At 53.7% G+C, this 18,073-nt stretch overlaps 1 protein-coding gene across 25 annotated transcripts in view; it reads right to left on the minus strand.

The window, feature by feature from the left end:
• Positions 1 to 1,093: 1,093 nt before the first annotated feature.
• MAPT (microtubule associated protein tau) overlaps positions 1,094 to 18,073 on the minus strand; it is a 75,483-nt gene continuing 58,503 nt past the window's right edge. For 22 of the 25 annotated variants that reach the window (XM_081162843.1, XM_081162838.1, XM_081162829.1 and 19 more), the window contains 4 exons: positions 11,903 to 11,995; positions 8,821 to 8,902; positions 6,629 to 6,741; positions 1,094 to 4,968 (listed from right to left, as the gene is read on the minus strand). In XM_081162843.1, the coding sequence (XP_081018969.1) occupies positions 4,753 to 4,968; positions 6,629 to 6,741; positions 8,821 to 8,902; positions 11,903 to 11,995 (504 nt within the window). In that variant the 3' untranslated portion in view covers positions 1,094 to 4,752. The remainder of the gene's footprint in view (positions 4,969 to 6,628; positions 6,742 to 8,820; positions 8,903 to 11,902; positions 11,996 to 18,073) is intronic. The other 3 variants (XM_081162835.1, XM_081162836.1, XM_081162837.1) reach the window with 1 other exon arrangement.

Below are 18,073 nucleotides of genomic sequence, written 5' to 3' on the forward strand. Positions count from 1 at the left end.
CTTATCACCAGGGAGAGGATGTGGTGGTTTTATGAGGGAGGGAGGTAAGGGTGCCAAGAGGAGAGGGGTTCTGCGGAGATCGTCTGCTTTTCTTTCTGTTGGATGCAGTGTTGCCTCGATGTCCCTTTCTCTGGTGAGGCCAGCAGCACCACGTTTTATATCTATTCCAAATGGCTCTTTAATGGAGATTTCACTTTTCACCACTGACGTTCTCTGGGGCTGGGGCCAGTGAGAATGTATACTTTGTATGGAGCCTGGGCTGCTGCTCACCTGCGACCTGAGATTGTAGTGTCTTTGAGGAGACCAAGTGCTTGATTTTCTTTGTACAAAATGCGTAAGTGGTGGACCTGGTTATTGTCCTTTTCATGGCAGTCAAGTTGAAGCGGCCAGTGAGGCTGCCTGTCCTGGCCGCGAGAGCAGTTCCGAGGTAGCGTTTCTCTGGGGCTGCCCTGTTGCTGCTCCTGTAGTTACAGTTAAGATCTTCTCTACTTAAGCTTCTGTCCGCAGTGGCTAAGGAAGCGCTGAGAAAAGTCATATTTTGAAACTTGAAAAATCTAAGGGTTTGGTGTTAAAGACCTTGAACTGATTAAGGAGCGGTACTATATGGGTGGCTTTGTTGCTGCTTGCTTTTGTGACATTGCTAGGGGTTGGCTGGTATCCCTGTCTTGGTTCAGCAGACCTGTTCCCCAGTACTGCCCCCAAGAAGGGGAAGGCAGCTGTGCAGGCCTTTAAGGGAGCGAAGCCATTCCTCCCGCTGGCTGGCCTAGTGTTGTGCTGATTTCCAGGGAGACATTCTCCCGCCCACCACAGTCTCCTCAGGTTTGAATGCACCAGTACTGGTCCCGCAGACTCGCCGGGCAGTCCCGTGAGCTCGGCCCCGAGGGTATTGACCAGGACCCAGAATGAGATGAGCTGAACGTGAAAAGGCCGAGACCTCTCAGCTTCAGGGTCCCAGGGAGAGCTGGTAAGTCCTCATGTCCTGGTGTTAACAACTGTCCTGCCCTGTTCTGAGCTAAGTTCTCCAAGGCTGGGAAGGGACTTGTATACCATACATCAGTTTCTTGTCTTGAATTCATGCACGGGGACCTTATTTAATCAGTAATAACTTTATTTCCAAATTCACTTGTACAGCAACAGTCAGTGTAAATCATTTGTTAAAACGCACAATACACCATATGAACATTCACAGACAGGAAGCTAAGCTAGGATGGTTTCATGTCCCTCCCCCCACCCTCAAAGTTACTGAAGAAATCATGGGACTTGCAAGTGCCAGAAATTGTCCCACCAGACACTGCAGATTCATGGGCTAAGTCCATCAGGAGGTGAGACTGGGTCGGTGCCCAGGATAACCCTTTTCAAAACTGAAGAGCAACCAGAAGTCTCATGAAGCCACGGATCTGTAGATGGGACACAGTGATCTCCCCCTCTGCCCTCATCCCCACCTCTTGGTTTTACTTGGGGGACAAAGATAAAAGAGGGTAAAGATCTTGGCAGCTGCTAGACACAGGCTGCGTGTCAAGAGTCAGTTGGAAAAGTGACACGGAGGTGCCCACGGTTTAGAGGAAAGGATGCCAGGGTCTTTGGGGGGCATGATTGCGGGCTTGGGACCCAGCAAGAAACCAGAGCAGCTGTATCTGCAGATTCCCCCACGAGCCTCACCCTCAGCACCGGCCCCGGCTGGGAAGGACACGGGGAGCAGCTGGCAGCCTACTGCACTTGGGAATCCTGTCAGTGGAAAGGCAGACGCCCCAAGGACCTCTAGCAAATGCGGTTGAAATCGTGAAGAAAAGGGTTACAAGGCAGTTTAACTGCTGCACTCCAAGACTTCCCCTTGCCCATGGTAACTATCTTACAGGTTCCTCCCCCCAACCCCCATAGCACAACAAGCAATCGCAAACAGGATACAGTCTCACCACTGAAGTCAATTTAAATGGAACTATTGATAGAGTGGAGAGCTTGAAGGAACCAGGCACAGAGCATACCTAGCCCCCCAAGGGACATTGGAGGTGGGGAAGCGGGGGTGGGGAGAACCCAGCCCTGGGGGATTGTCCTCATTTAAGGTCACTAGCCAGCATCCCTTTGCCTCTCCTGGCCGGCACTGACCTGACCCCAGTAGCCCACCCTGCCAGGGAGATTCCAGGGCCCTCGGAGTAAGGTGTTCAGAGAACAGGGCCCAGGAACTGCGGGAAGAGGAAGCCAGAAGAGGCGCAAGGAGATGCGGCCGCAACTAGCGGCAGTAATGAGGGGCCATGTCTCTAACGGCTACCAGATCTTTAAACCACATTTCCTTTTTCTCAGAACCCCAAGGACAGCAGGGAGCCTCGCAGTTGAGAGTTCCGGCCGAAGCTCTGACTGCAAATGAAGCCTCCAGCTCTATGGAGGAGGCCCTGGGCTCCTACCCCCCCCCCCCCCCAGGGTTGCCTTAAACTATCTAAACCGGAAGTGGCAGGACTGGACCTGAGGTTGCTGAATTTCTTTAAGCAGCAATTTTCCACAAAGGCTGCTTCCCTTTCTCTGAGACAGCAGATGGGACTTGTGCAAGGTCAGCGGGGGCTCTGGCCAAGGCTTTGGGAATGGCTTCTCCTGACTTGTCACCCTTCCTCAGTCAGGCAGCTGTGGCTGTAGGGCCCTTGGTGGGACCTTTCCCCAGCTGGCATGGGCTTCATCTTCCTCGTGATGCAGGGCTGCTGTGGGGCTTCTCCGGGCTGTGACCAGAGGGCGTTTTCCTGCCACCAGCCAGGACGCTGCCGACAAAGGGAAGCCCGGGGGGTGGGGGGGGTGGGGGGGAGGGGAGGGGCGCTCAGCTTCCTCCTTCAGGCCCCTTCCAGCCCGGAGCCCCACTGGCCTCCCAGGGCGCGGAGTGAGAGCCCCGTAGGACCCCCCGGTGGGTTAGAACCCTCTTTACAAGCATTTCAAGGTACATGCGTCCTTTTTGTTTCTTTTCACTATCATAGTCACTCTGGTGAATCCAAGCATAAACAGACAAATCTGACAACGCGACGGTGCAGATGGGGAGGGAAAGGCGACATCTATGTATATGTCCAGCTGCTCCAACGAGACAGACAGCGCTGCTTTGAGCTCAGTCGGGGAAGAACAATTTCCGAGTGGGCGTGGCCCCCTTTGGGGGTGTGGAGGGCTGATTACAAGCACTTGGGGCTGAGCAGTGAGGGGGCTCTCTGAGGCGGCAGTCACGGGCTGGGGGAGGAAATGGGTGACCGAGGGAATGTGGTCCCTCCCCGGGGACCTTCCTGTCCTGGTGCCATCTCTGACAATCAGGACACCCAACCTACTGCCAGCTCAACACAGGAAGGGGACTGGGCCTCCTGGGAGGAAAAAGCTCTCTTAGCATCCAGGGCCACTGCTGAGCCCCACCCTGGCCTTGGGGAGCCCCACATCTGGATGGGAGTTAAGGTCACGGGTTCATCGTGAGGGACGTGCCAGTTAGATGAATGTGACTTAGACCTAGAAAGTGAGGTCCTACCTTGTGCCCAGACTTTGCCTTCCCTTGATCTCACCCCTTGGTTTAGAGTAGATGCCTCCCACATCCAAACAATGTGAATTTCTGAGAGGGGGGTGGTGAGGCTGGGGACTCAGGACAGTGTGACATAATGAGTGGTACAGGCAGTGACTGGGCTCCACACAGCAGACACAGGGTGTGGCGGAGGCAAACAGGTGGCTGCAGTGGGGTAGGAGAAACGGGGGCTCAGAAACCCCCCCGAGACCTCCACACACTCTAGAGATGCCAGTGGCCCAGGCTTGGGAACAGGCGGGTGTCCCCCAAGAGGCACGAGTCCTTACGAGAGAACTGGTTAGCCCTAAAGTCCCAGATCAGTGAGGTGGCCAAAATCGTGGCTGCACTTCCAACCTTCAGAACTCAAGAGAACAGGGTTTCCATGAGTGGAGGGAGCCCCTCAGGTCAGGCCCTGCCCCGCCCCTGTGGGGGGGAGAAAGAGGCCAGCACTCAGGACAGCAAGGTCAGTCTTCTCTGAGGGAGTCCCCACAGGCTGCCGCCCTCCCGGCAGCCAACTTGCCCGTCACAGGGCGGGAGGAACCGGAGCCTTTCTCCCACAGGCTGCCCTCGAAGGCAGCACACTGACCTGCAGCAGATCCCAGGCCACCAACCACAGGAGGCCACCGGGTCCCAGTGGAGGCTGCTTGTCCTCCCTGCTGCCCTCCCATGCAGGGAGCAGGTCTCTCCCGCCATGCTTACTCTCACCCCTCCCTCTCCCCCTCTCCCCCAGCTCACCCCCCTCAGCCTCACCTGTGTCTCCCCCCACCCCCACCCGTCCAGCTCACACCAACACACCAACTGCAAATCCTTTGTTGGTGCCACAGCCTCTGTGACATCCCCAGGATGGGGCCAGGGGAGGGCGCCCCCAGTCCCTTGAATTCCCCAGAAGCACCTTTCAGAGCCTGTCCATTTCCCACTTCTACTCAGAGGGGGAAAAAAAAAGAATCGAACGTAATCGCCCAAGGAAATGTTGGGTGTGGCCATCGTTAACGAGTTTTAAAAAATATTTTATTATCCTAGCCCACCCATCAATTTGGAAAGATGGAATCTGCTCTTATTCCCATCACTGATTTTGAAGTCCCGAGCCAGAGCCGAGCGACAAAAGCAGGTTAAGTGATTAACCGACTACCGATCTGTGAGGAGCAGCTGGGGGAGGGCAGAGGGCGAGGGGCCGGGTCATTCTTTTTTTTTCCACACTCTCTCTCTCCTCGCCGCGATTACTGACCGCCCCGGGGGCCTGATCACAAACCCTGCTTGGCCAGGGAGGCGGACACTTCGTCGGCTAGCGTGGCGAGCTGGGGCGAGTCTACCATGTCGATGCTGCCCGTCGAGGACACGTTGCTGAGGTGCCGCGGAGACGTGTCCCCGGACACCACGGGCGACTTGTACACGATCTCCGCCCCGTGGTCCGTCTTGGCTTTGGCGTTCTCACGGAAGGTCAGCTTGTGGGTTTCGATCTGCGAGACAGGAGGGGAGGGAGGCCGAGATGAAGAGCCAGGGAGAGGGGGACGGGCCCTGCCACCCTGGGAGGGAGCTGATGGGGCGGTGGTAACTGCTCGCATCAGCTGCCCACAGCAAACGCCTGAGCAGGGGTCCTCTGTCGCCTGTCTCCACGCTACCCTGATCCCCTCTCCAGAGGCAGTGACCACTGCAAGTTTCCTGTGGACCCTGACAGAGATATTCCGCACACGTGTATGCGTGAGTATATAAAAACAAATGGGCGTGTTTTTTTTTTAATACATATGGTAACAATATCCTCATGCTTTGTACTTTGGTTTGTAGACTTAATGCTTTCTATTATCAGCACCTAGTTCCCTGGGGCTCACTGATGGCTACAGGGCATCCACCAGAGCAGATGTACCAAAATTTACTCCCTATGGGTGGATATTTCGACTTTTCCAGTCTTTTTGTGACAAACAATGCTGTGAATTAATAACCTTGTATAACCTTGAACACACATGATCTCACACATCTAAGTGTATCCTGGAAGTGGAATTGCTAGTAGGTCATAAGGCGTGCACATTTTATTTCCATACATATTGCCCAGTTGCTTTTCTTAGGACACAGAAGCTGCCAGAGACAGGCGCCGAGACTTCCCTTCACCGAGGCCAGGCCCTGTCCTCCCCTCAGCCTGTGGGGGCTCTGCATGGGGTCAGGTCTGTCCCTAGGTCTGTTTGCCACCCCTGCCTCCGGACCATCCCAGCAAGTGCTTCTCCAGAACCAGTCAGGCTTCCCGCCCAAATGCAAAAAGGGACGTGGCTGTCTGTCTGTCCGCTCAGAATCTGAGGTGAGCAGGGTGGCCTGCTGGAGGAGGGGCAGAGAGGCACAGCGATCTGCCATGGGGACTCCGGCTGCCACCAAGTGTGCTGCGATGGAAAGATAGGCCACCTTGGGCAATGTTCTTCCTTAATCCAGGTTGCATCTCCAATTCTGTGCCCATTCTGGGGCATCTTCTGTCCCTCTGCCCCTCCTCAGTCAGTGGCAGGGACACTAAAGACTGGAGAGTGAGCTGCCTCAGAACTTCTGGGCAGGCGTGGCTGGGAAACCCCACTGGTGCAGATGAGGAAAGTGCAGCCGCTAGACCGCATCCTGTGATGGGCCCAGAGGGAGCCTGCTCAGGGCCGCGCATGCCCTGGTGCCCCGCCCCCCACGCTCACACAGACCCACAGCGAAAGCCGGAGTTGAGGAACTACGGCGAATTCGAGGTCTTTGGTCCAGCAACCTCCCCATGGACACTCCCTGGATTTAAGTGTCACTGTTTCACCCTAACTGCCTGGTGACCCACTTAGAACATGGGGTGATGTTCCCATGACTAGTTCTTGGTGCACTGGGGCTGGCTTTGGGAGGGCTGCTTCCTTTTGTGGCTGCTTGTCAACCACGGGGCCTAGGACAGCAGCTCTCACCTTTGCACGAAAGAATCACCTGGGGCTTTAAAAACTCCAGGTGTCCAGACGGCACCTGAGACCCACGGGAATCTCCAGGGTGGGGCCCAGGCCTCCAGCCCTGCGGACCGAGCTCCCAGGTGACTGCAGCTAAGGCCCAGCCGCAGTCTCGTCCACCTGACTCGAGGAGCCGCCACACCTGAACTCGGCCTCCTCCCAGCCCCGCCCCCTTTACCTTTTTATTGCCCCCACCAGGGACGTGGGTGATGTTATCCAGCGACCCGATCTTCGACTGGACTCTGTCCTTGAAGTCCAGCTTCTCGGATTTGACTTCCACCTGGCCGCCGCCTGGAACAGCAGAGAGCACCGCGCCTCAGTGCTGCCGCCCAGGGCTTCGGGGAAGCGCCGGCCTGGGAGCAGCGAGGGCTCGCCTTTATCTAGAAGGTGGCTTGGGCACAAGTCAGTCCTTCTAAAGGGCTTGAAAACATTTTGCTTCAGCTCTCTAATCAAGGTATGCATCAAATATTTACTCAGAAAACTTCCTCCTTAGGTAGTGCGAAGGTAAATGACAGCTCAGCTGGGAGAAACGATTCCAAATTCTAAATCGGTTGGCTTCCAAATAAGTCGCGGCCCTCTAAGACCTTGGAATTAGACTAAAGGGAAAAATGCGCCCTAAATAAAGAAGGGCCCTGACCCTCTCTGCCTTCTCAGACACTTGATGCCACCCAGGCCCAAGCTTGGGAGACGTGGTCTAAGGGAGAAACGACAGTTGACTCTAGAACAGCACAGGCTTAAACTGCGTGGGTCACTTATATGCAGATATTTTTCAATAAATATTGTCTATTTCTTATAATTTCCTTTGTAACATTTTCTTTTCTCTAGTTTATTGTAATAATACAGTATTTAATACATATAACATACAAAATATGTGTTAACCAGCTGTTATCGGCAAAGTTTGTGGTCAATAGTAGGCGATCAGTAGTTAAGCTTGGGGGGAGTCGGAGTTAACACAGGGAGCGGCACCTGAACCCCCGTGTTGTTCAAGGGTCAACCATACATTACTTTGTTGGGAAGCACAAAGCCACCCAAGAAAGCTGCTCACAGTGGGGTAGGATGGTGACACCAGTGGAGGGTCGTTTTCCCTGGAAGAGACTAAACTCCCACAAAAAGTCCAAGGGAGCCAGAAAATAATGAGACCCTCTGACGAGGCTTCTGAGGGCCTCTCTTCCCACAGGAACGGTTCCGGTACAGCTCTGCCCCGAGGGCCTGACCGAGGCAGAGTCCCTGCCCTGGCCTCCCAGGTGGGAGCTGGAATCTAGATGTGTTGTCCAACATGGTAGCCACCAGCCACATGTGGCCACTTAAAAAAAATTTTTTTTTGGAAAACTTTTTTAAAATTGAATTTATTGGGGTAACATTGGTTCATAAAACCATGCAAGTTTCAAGGGTGCAACCCAATAAGACATCACCTGCACACTGCATTGTGTGCTCATCGCCCAAAGCCAAGTCTTTTTCTGTCTCCATTTGTTCCCCCCTTTGCCCACCTCCCCCCCTTCCCCTCTGCTATCACTATGCCGTTATCTGTGCCTGTGTTACATATATATTTTTTACTTAATCCCTTCATCTTTTTTCATCCAGCCCCCAATCCCCCCTCTACTCTGACAGCTGTTAGCCTGTTCTCTGGATCTATGACTGTTTCTAGTTTGTTAGTTTATTTTGTTCATTAGGTTCCACATATAAGTGAGATTATATGTACTTGTCTTTCTCTGGTTTATTTCACTTAGCATAATGCTCTCCAGGTCCATCCATGCTGTTGTAGAAGGTAGGATTTCCTTCTTGTTTACAGCTTAGTATTCCGCTGTGTAAATGTACTCTTCAATTTTAATTAAATAAAATTAGTTCAGCTGCTCAAGTGCACTAGCCACGTTTCATGTGCTCGACAGCCTCACGTGGCCAGTGGCTACCACCTTGGACATCACAGGTGCAGAACATTTCCATCAAGGAAAGCTCTGTATGGCGGGGAGAGTTGGGGAGCGCCCGCAGTATCATTTTCTGTTCAAAGTCACGGAAGGGACACAGCAATGGCCAAGGGGTCCCGTGTTGCAGTTTGTACAGTTGGTATCCCCCCTGTTGTCTGGGGACCAAGCTGGGACATCCATACAGCCAGCCTTCAGGGGCCAGACCAGGCCTTTCTTCAGCTCTAGCGGCCCGTGTGCAGCCTGCGGGTTAGGGTGTAGGACCAGCATCTGCCCTTCCAGCTCAGGAATGAGACCGGACAGCCACACCTCCCAGGCCCAGCTCATTCCACCCTCAATACTCTCCTTGGCCCATGCCATGGATGCTTCCCAGGCCCCTCAGGAGCAGGCACCACCAGCCCTGCCCCGCCCCCAGGCCTCCCTGCCCCGTGCAGCCAGCTGCAAAGGCTACCTGGCTTATGATGGATGTTGCCTAGTGAGCCACACTTGGAGGTCACCTTGCTCAGGTCCACTGGCTTGTAGACTATTTGCACCTGGAGGTGAGAGGGAGTGGACAAAGAATAAAATGGGATTATTTTCTCCTGGGTGCAGCGCAATGAGAAGCAGCCGTGTGAGTCCAGGCCCAGCTAGGCAGGGCTTCCTGTCTGCCCCGAGGCGCACACCCAGCCACGGTGGAAACACCAGTGGTCGGGGTTCTGCCAGCCCTGCCCCCAGGGAGCTGGGTCTTCACAAAATAACTGGGACTGAAGACGCTCCAGTCCTACAGGACAGGGATCCTCGGGGAAAACAGGGTCCCTGGTCATTGTGCAGGGCCCATGCCATTTGCTAAGCAAACACGCATAGAATAGTCTCCTGACATGACACAGACAGGTCACATTTGGTGAGGACACAGAGAAAGAAGGGTCAGTACAATCCGATTGTGCAGCATTAGAAAAATCTCGTCAGAAAAGCAAAAGCCGTATCTGCTGGGCCTCAAAGAGGAGAGGGCCGTGTGGGGTTGAGAGGTGGGCTTTCTCCCAGGAGAAGCTTCCAGAAACCCCAGCACACACACAACAAGAGCAATGATGGTCAGCGAGCAGTACCCAGAGCAGTGTGGTGACTTGGACATAAGAGCCAGTTGGCGCCTGCATGTCCTGGAAAGTGACACAGGGGCAGGCGGCCCAGCAGACACCCAAGGGTTAGCGTCTCAGGGAGCAGACTCGGACACACACCGGGGAGGCCCAGGGCTGCAGGGCTCAGACTTGGCCCAAGGGGGCTGATGCCCCTGTACTGCCTGCTGACCTCAGCCCAAGAACCAGCTTCCCGGAGGGGGCACCCCGAGGGGCTCCCCGTCGGCAGATGGGCCTCCTGAAGTCTCTCCAAAGCCACGGCTGGGCTGTGAAGGGGCCCCCAGATGGTCACTGAAGGACCCTTCCCAGCAGTGTCTTTGTGAGAGGTCACTAGACGGTGCAGGAGGCCAGTCACCCAGTGGACTCCCTCTCCCCGCTCTGGAGTTAGGAACTCGGACAGCGATGGCCCCAAGAATGGGTTAAACAAGGACACCAGGAAAAGGGAGGGGCTTCTCCTTAGGTCAAAATCACCTGGAACAATCCCAGTGAATTCAGTTACTCAGAATCATCCTGGGGTGTTAGCTGATGGGGTTGATTGAGGCCGACAGTGGACGTGGGCTGTGTGTGCCTGTGCAGGGCCTGAGGTGGGCACACGCAGGCGTGGCAGCCTGCACCGTGAGGGTGGTGGTGATGGTGGTAATAAGTGATTCTGAGAACAGACCGGGAGGGAGCTGTGCTCTGGGGTGGGCACTGAGGAGGTGGGCAAGGAGCTGTGGGGACTCCTCCCGGCAGGAGGGAGATGGAAGTGTTGGTGTGACCCGGCTTCCGCTCCTCCCTGCAGCCTGGAGGGGTTAGCTTGTGAGAGGAGGAGAGGGGGCTGAGCCTGGAAAGGCTGAGAGGGGAAAGGAAAGGGTGAGGATGGTACCTAGGGCGGGAGGTGTGGGGTCAGGCGGACCGCAGGCCAGGGTTGGGAGGAGGCCAGAGCCAGCCTTGGGGCCAGCCCGGGATAGCCTGCGGTTCTCTTCTAGGTCACAGGCTAACCCCCAGGCTGGCAGAGGGTGCAGGACAGACTAGAGGTACCCCCGAGGAGGTTCCCTGGTGTCCTGTGACTGCCATCAGTAGCGGGAATGTATTCCCCTCCCAGGTCCTCCTGAAGGAGCCGTCTGCTGTCTGCGGCCCACTGGACCCAGCCTCCCAGCACAGCCTCCCCCAGCTGACCAGACAAGGGTTGAACCGGAAAGCACATGCCCTTGTCCTCTGGCAGGAGCCCAGCCTGCAGTGAAGCCAGAGCTGGGAGTCAAAGCTAAAACAGCAATGCGATCACGGGTGGGGCGGGAGAACGGGGACAGAGGGACACAGCAGACACTGGTGAGGAAGCGTCCGTGAAGCGCCATGCAGCAGCTGCGTGGTGAGGGCCCGCTCCCGGGATCGCGGAGGGCTCGGGGCAGGAGGCAGCAGCACATTGCAAGAATAAACCCTTGGGCTGGATGCAGAAGACGGCGGCCCAGGCTGGGCATTTTCTGGAGAGGGAGCCCCTCGAGGGCCATCACCATCCTTGGCTGCCAGCCAGGAGCGAGATGCCTGCTCTCAGAAACCCTCCCCTCTGCAGGGGTGGACCTCAAGGGGTCCTGAACCTCCTGCTCCCCAGTGTCTTCTGCTGGGGCAGTGAGGGGGCTTGGGAGAAAGGGGAGCCTCAGGATCACGAGTTGGCATATTCTGTTGAACAAAGGACAGCAGGGAGGGTGGCAGCAGAGCCGATCGAATGGGGAAGTGAGGATGCCAGCCCCACACCTCAGGGAAACATGCGCTGGGGATTCAGGAAGTCCCCAAGGACATTTGGAGGAAGCCGAATTTAAAAGGGCCCAAAGCAGCGATTCCCTGTCAACCCCTGGCTGCAGGCGGGTCCCCCTGGTGCACTTCTGTTGGGCTCTTTTGCATCTGAGTCTCTGCCAGGGGGTGGAGCTGGTTTTAAACATGAGCCAGAGGCTTAGGAATTGACTCACGCCCTGCAAATGCAGGAGGAAACAACCGTGAGCAGAGACTGGACTTGTCTTGCTTTGACGTAGAACAGTACGACCTTTGTGTCCACTTGTCAGAACAAACTGGCCAGCTGTCCCCAGTGGAGCCACTCAAAGTGAACCTGTCCAGGTGAAGGGGGAGGAGGTGACAGAGCCAGTCTCAGGTGCTGCCACCTTCAGCCCAACCTCATATGGGCTGTGGGGCTCCCTGGGCCGTGAGTGGGGTCATGATGGGCCTCAATGCTGTGAGGACGCCACCTCCAGGTGTGGGCCAGAGAGAGGACTGGTCATCTTCCCCATGCCCGTGCAGGCCGGGACCCATAGGTGCTGGGCACCCCTCCGAGGACAGTGGGCACGGAGCCTGAGGGTGGTTTATTCTGTGCAATGTCTCGCAGGGGTACACACTCATGCCACTTCTCAAAAACCAGAACCACAGTCAGGCGCAGGGAGTGTGTGAGGTACTCACACTGCCGCCTCCTGGCACGTGTTTGATATTATCCTTGGAGCCACACTTGGACTGGACGTTGCTAAGATCCAGCTTCTTATTAATTATCTGCACCTTTGACAGCCAGAGAAAAGGACAGTGACACACCACACTCAGGCCACCTGCTCTGCGCTGAGGACTCCCAGCGGCAGGGCGGGGACAGGAGGCCCAGGCAGCGCCCCAGAAAGGCATTCCAGACCTGTAGCTGATCTGCGGTGGACCCCACCTTATAGCTCGGGGTGCACAGGACAGACCCATCAGGAGGCAACTCTTCACCTGACAAGAGGGTGTGTCATGGAGGCCCCTTGGCGAGCGCCCCTGAGGCCCATAAACCAGAGCTGAGTGCTCATGAGGTCCAGGTGGAATAAAATGTGCTCATTTATTTTTAATCCTCACCTGAGGACATGCTTAGAGAGAGGAAGGGAGAAGGGAGACAAACACTGATGTGACAGAAACATCGATTGGTTGCCTTCTGTGTGTGCCCTGACCGGGGATCAAACCCGAAACCTTTCCGTGCACAGACGATGCCCAACCAGCGGAGCCACTGTGGCTGGGCTCCCTTATGCTATTAAACGAACAACGCGTCCCCCTGGGCCCTCGTTCACACACCTATGAGCCATCAGAACATTCCCCAAGACCCTTCCGGGGCTGTTCTCAAGCTCTCAGGCTGTGGGATCGCCTGCAGGTTGAGAACCCCAGGCCCCACCCCGACCTGGAATTAGAGCCTCGGGTTCAAGGCTCACTGAGGTCACCAGGGGGACGCAGGTGGCTTTGTGAAGACATTTTAAATAAGATCAACAGCCTCACCAGGAACGTCCTTCTGTAAGGAGTTTTTCCCTAGTGTGGGTTTTTTCGTAGCATTCGGTCCCAGAAGTAGAATTTCTAGGTCAAAGTTATCAATATTCTAAAAACACTCAGTGCACCTCTCTAAGTGGTTTTCTAAAAAGATCTGATCAATTTACCCTGAGAGTGCCGTTCAGAAAGTCAGCTCCACCGTACCGCTGCCAACACTGGGCATTTAAAGTTTTGTTTTGCTTATTTCTTTGACTAACGTAAACAGCACGGCACTGCTAGCTTATTCTGCATTTCTCTGATTATTACTAAAATTGCGCCTTTGCCCCCTTTTTGCTAGTAGGTGTATTTCTAACATACAAAGGATTCTGTTTTCATATACTCAAATTCATTCTTTGTCATTTCTCCTTCGGTTTTTAAATGGAAAAACCACCCCTCTTTAGAGGCTGATGAGTATCTAATTCCACGTCGCCTTTCTCACCCACCATCCCCTCAGTTTGCTGATGAGGAGGCCACTGGAGGCCCAGAGAGGTTCAACGACTTCTCAGGTCGGTGGCAGAGCCCACACAGGAATCTGAATCTGGGCCACAGGCTACGGATGTGACAACAGTGTTTTGCCTGAGCTGTCTGTCCTCAAGGCTGTTGTGTCATGAGTCAAATAAGACAACACTGTCTCCCCGGGAGAATGCTGATGTGCCTCCCGCCAGCAGGGAGGCACCATGACGGCGCCTGAGCCAGGCTTGAGCTAAGAGCAGGGTGAGGAATGGGCTTCCTCACACTGCTTCTTAGGGAGTTGCTGTCGCCCTCTGCATCATGTGTTTGAATCAATTTGTGGCACCCTCGGATTTTAAGGAGTCCCATATGAACTTCATCTTTGGGGATTTTTTAAAACTAATTGAAAAATAATTTTTTTATTGTTGACATTGGGGATTTTTTATTTACAACTATCAACTGGATAAGTCCCAGAGGCAGACTTGCCCACTTTCACAAAGAGCAGTTTAGAATTAGAAAACACAATAAAACAAGAAAATTTTAAGGATAATGGTAAAGAACGGGAGGTCATTAGCACTGACAATTACAAGGCAGATTATTACAGCCTGGCCAGGTAACTAAGTTGGTTCGCGCGTCGTCCCAATACTCCAAAGTTGTGGGTCTGATTCCTGGTCAGAGCACATACAAGAAGCAACCAATGAATGCATAAACAACAAATCAATGTTTCTCTCTCTTGACAAATTAATCAATCGATCAATAAAAATATTTAAAAACACACACACAAAGAGACTATTACATCTAACTCTGAGCTTCCTGGAAGCCCAGGCAAAAAGGAAAACAGGATGGGTTACGTAAATCCCCTTATCTGACAAAGAAAGCTTACCAGTTTTTCAAGGAAAATGACCTGTTTTCTGTATGAATCCATACAAGAAATTCATCTAACGAATCAGGAGCCATTAAGTAATAAAATTTGCAACATACATAGAAACAGCTGTTTCTTTTCCCCCCGCCCCAATATGGCTTTTTCTTGTTCCAATCCCACAAAAAAGACAAGCTTTTGTGGGATTTGGCAAGAGACAGGAGGATATTTACAAAGCAGGCACAAATTACTATTAGTCACCAAATTAAGCCAACACCCTTTATAGAATGTTAGATTTACAGAAAGGAGAAAGAAGGCTAATGGTTGACATTATGAAATTGGAATCCTGAAACAATACGTGTGATACTGAGCCTCAGGTCTGGCCAGACAGTGAAAACTCTCATCATAGGAAAGAACAATGTTTTGGAAGCTCCAAATTTTGAACTGGAGACTCCTAGGCAGGGGAGAAATTCCTGTGGTCAGGGTTTGGCCCTGGAGGAGAGGATGGGGTGAGGTGGGGCGAGTCTGCTTTGGTTTAATCTACTTCCTGGAGGGCCACAGCAGTCCCAAACCCTCATTAGGCCTTGAACTTGTTCCATTTGGGCTCCTCTCTCTCAAGGTGCTCCAGGCTGGCCCAGTGTCAATGGGCTGTCCCTGGCGAGGTCTGTCCCCAGCACTACCTGGTGCTTGCTGGGCCCGAGCTCACCTCACTAGGGTCAAGAGACCTGGTGCTGAGGACTGGGAGTGGGATCCAAGGTGACCAGCCTGAGAACTGACTCAGGAAAGCTTGTCTAGGTCCTGTTAAGTAAACCAGTCACAGCAGAGATCAAATAATAGGCGAGTCACCTGTAGAATTGTTTACATTGTTCCTTTAAACAGCAACTGCCCCAAGCTTCTTTAAAATGATTTGACTTACACTTTTTTTTCCAGAAACATAGGTGCTGTGTACAGGGATAGATGCCTGGAGGGTCTCACAGGGCTGCCCAGAGGAGGGTAGCAGCCTGGCTCTGCCCTCCACTCACCATAGGGCCCAGCACCTTAGTCCAGATTCACTTGAGCCCAGGACAGGCAAACTGTCCCAGGTAAAAATTCACTCTATTTACTCCACATAAATGTTCTTCACCTGTGCTTTTAGAAATGAGAACTGGGACTTTGTCAATAAATATAATGAATCTAAAAATACTTCAGTTCTCCCGGAGACAGATGCTTACAGCATTCCATCGCCATCTTGTGGCCACTGGGAATATTGCAGCCCAAGTCTTTCAAAGTCTGACAGCTCCGGTAGGTTTCTGTCCTTTCTGGGCTCCGAGGTCCTGTCCAGCCTGGGGTCTTTGCATTCCAGCTACTGGTTGGGGCATCCTCAGAGAAAGTGACGTTAGCTCTGTCTGCTCAGAGCCAACCAGACCACCCCCACGTTCGGGCCCCTGTGCCCTTTTCTGGCTATGACCCTTCTCACCCTTGGTAGCCACAGGGATGCCCAGTTCTTCTTACCAGGCAGCCTAGGCCCCATTGAGCACCTTCTCTCTGACCCTGGATGGCACCAGGCCCCTGTGCTTCCTTCTGTGCTCTCCACTTGCCACAAAGAGGGACTGCTGGGGTTGGTGTTGCCCCCATCTGCCCTCATTCCATTCTGACGGCCTCCCAAGCTCACCCCCCCAAGGCCACTGACAGTTGAGCCTGGGGCTCTCTGCCCTGGGTGCCCTCCAGCACCCTTGCTCTTCTCCATCCTGCCTAGAGGACAGTGTCCTGTCCTGTTGGGTCAGGGCAAACACCCTGCTGGTTCACAGCAGGACCTCCTTCATCAGCTGTTAACTCTCCTTAGCGCTTGTGTGAACGAACAAAACTCCAGCCTAAACCCCCACTCCCCTGGCTATCCCAGTTCTTTTGCTTTTCCTCTGAAAATCTCCAGCATGCAGTTTCCACTGTTCTCTTCCAGCCCATGGGCCCAGCATTCTACATGGGGGACTATACTTGCAAAGGCCAATAGTGGTCCCAAACAAGGGTCTGTCCTAGCTTCTCTGAATTGTTGGTAACACATGAGATTGTGGGTGACACTCCACAACACAGGTGACCCTCAGCGTGGGAGACCCTCGATGGTGTGGGCTGCTCCCGGCTGCATTCCCTCCCCTGGCCAACCTCTCCTCCCCCTTTATCTCTCTCTCTCCCCTGGCCTGGGCCCCGGGGGCAGGAATTCTCAGCACTGGGCCTGGTACTCAGGGGTGCCCCCAGAAATGTTGGATGAATGAATCCAGGAAGGTAGGAACCAGCTTCTGTTGCTATTTGTATGTTCTGTATCACCAGGATGTACGGACGTCAATTTCACATCACTCACACCTGCAGTGAGTTTTTTTTAAAATCTACTTTAAATTAAAACATTTTAAAATTGATTTTAGAGAGAGAGGAAAGGAGCAAGAGAGAAACATCGATTTGTTGTTCTACCCACTTATGCACTTGTTGGTTGATTCTTGTATGTGCCCTGACCGGAGATTGAACCCGCAACCTTGGCATAGCAAGACGATGCTCTAACCAACTGAATACCCAACCAGGGCCTTTTAAAATATTTCAAATTCTGGTTCTCCAAGTCTGAACTTCCCCCTGCTCCCCTCACAAAGAATAAGCCTGGGACAGACTCTTGGGGGGGGGAGGTGCAGGACCGAGGGGGTGGCCTGCGCTGGGCCTGAGCTGACTGAAGAACCAGGTACATGGAATCTGGGACAGGTTTGGGACCAAAAGAGGAAAACCAATAAGTGTATGAGGAGCACTAAGAGTTGGAGTTGAGGCCAGAGGCCAGGAGGTAAGAATTGGAGGACATTGGGAACACCTGGGGAGATCCCCTTGTGGTTCTAACGAGCCCAGGAGACTCTGGCATTAGGGTTTTAAAAAGAATCGCGCACCGCCCCCCCCCCCCCCCCAGGTGATTGTCCTTTGCAGCCATGAGCAGGTTCCCTGATTTGCAATCACCCGCAGCCGCCGGCCCCATTCCCCTTGGCTTCCACCTTCAACGGACCGAACTAGTTCTGTGGAGTGGCCAAGTGATTCTTTGGCATTTTCCTTTTAAAATTAAGAATGTCGTTTTGGACTCTTCAAGCCATACACGTTCACCGCAGCAAATGATGAAAACAGAGGAAAGTACGAAGCAGGGAACAGATGTTTTACATTGTTTCTCAACCAAGGACTTAACTTGACCTGCTGTGGTTTTCAGTCCGCAGGCTGCCAAGTGGGACCGGCTCCTGTGCTTCCTCCCTCAGTGTGGTCCCCATTCAGGGAGCGGGGTGACTCCTCAGACAGCGCTGCTCAGGATAAACACTGATCGACACTTACTGTGGCCACAGGGTTAGGTCACAGCGACCCAAAGATCTCAGACGAGGGTACACGAGACACTTCGACAGGTCGCTTTAAAAACCTCTCCACGGATCCCAAGTGCCTCCTTTTTCCCTTTTCAGTTTCCCTGGAGACTGACATGTTGACTACTGTTGCTCTGGCTGAGGTGGTCCTTGGTTCAGACAATTTTCTAGGCTTTCCATGGAAGTTAAGGGGCAGCTGTTGCTCTTCCCTCTGCCACTTTCCCACAGCTCCTGCCCTAGTAAGTCCCAAGGAGAGTCACCCTCTCTCCTTCAGTAGATGAGGCCTTTTGTCTGCTCCCAGCCTGGTGAGGTGGTGATCTGGGGGTGCTTTCCCCCGCTCCACTCTGAGCCTTGCTTCACTGGACTCCTTTCCCTGTGCAGCCGGGACAGTGCAGCCCTGGGGATGTCCCCTCCACTCATCCCTGTCACTCAGCAGAGCTGCAAGAACTGGGCCAAAGGTGCCCAGACCTTCCAAGCCAACCTCAGATGACCCCGGCTGACAGGAGGACGCTGAGTGTTGCTGGTGTGTGACAGAGCCCTGTAGGCTGGGAGACTCTCATGGCTACGGTTTCCCTCTGATGAGTCCTCGTGGGTGCGCTCGTCCAGCTGCATAATCTCCATGGTGTAGACCTGGCCGTATGGGGTCTTGTTTCTCACTTTTCAAAA

This window comes from Miniopterus schreibersii (assembly GCF_964146895.1).
Source record: "Miniopterus schreibersii genome assembly, chromosome: 16".
NCBI classification, from domain to species: domain Eukaryota; kingdom Metazoa; phylum Chordata; class Mammalia; order Chiroptera; family Miniopteridae; genus Miniopterus; species Miniopterus schreibersii.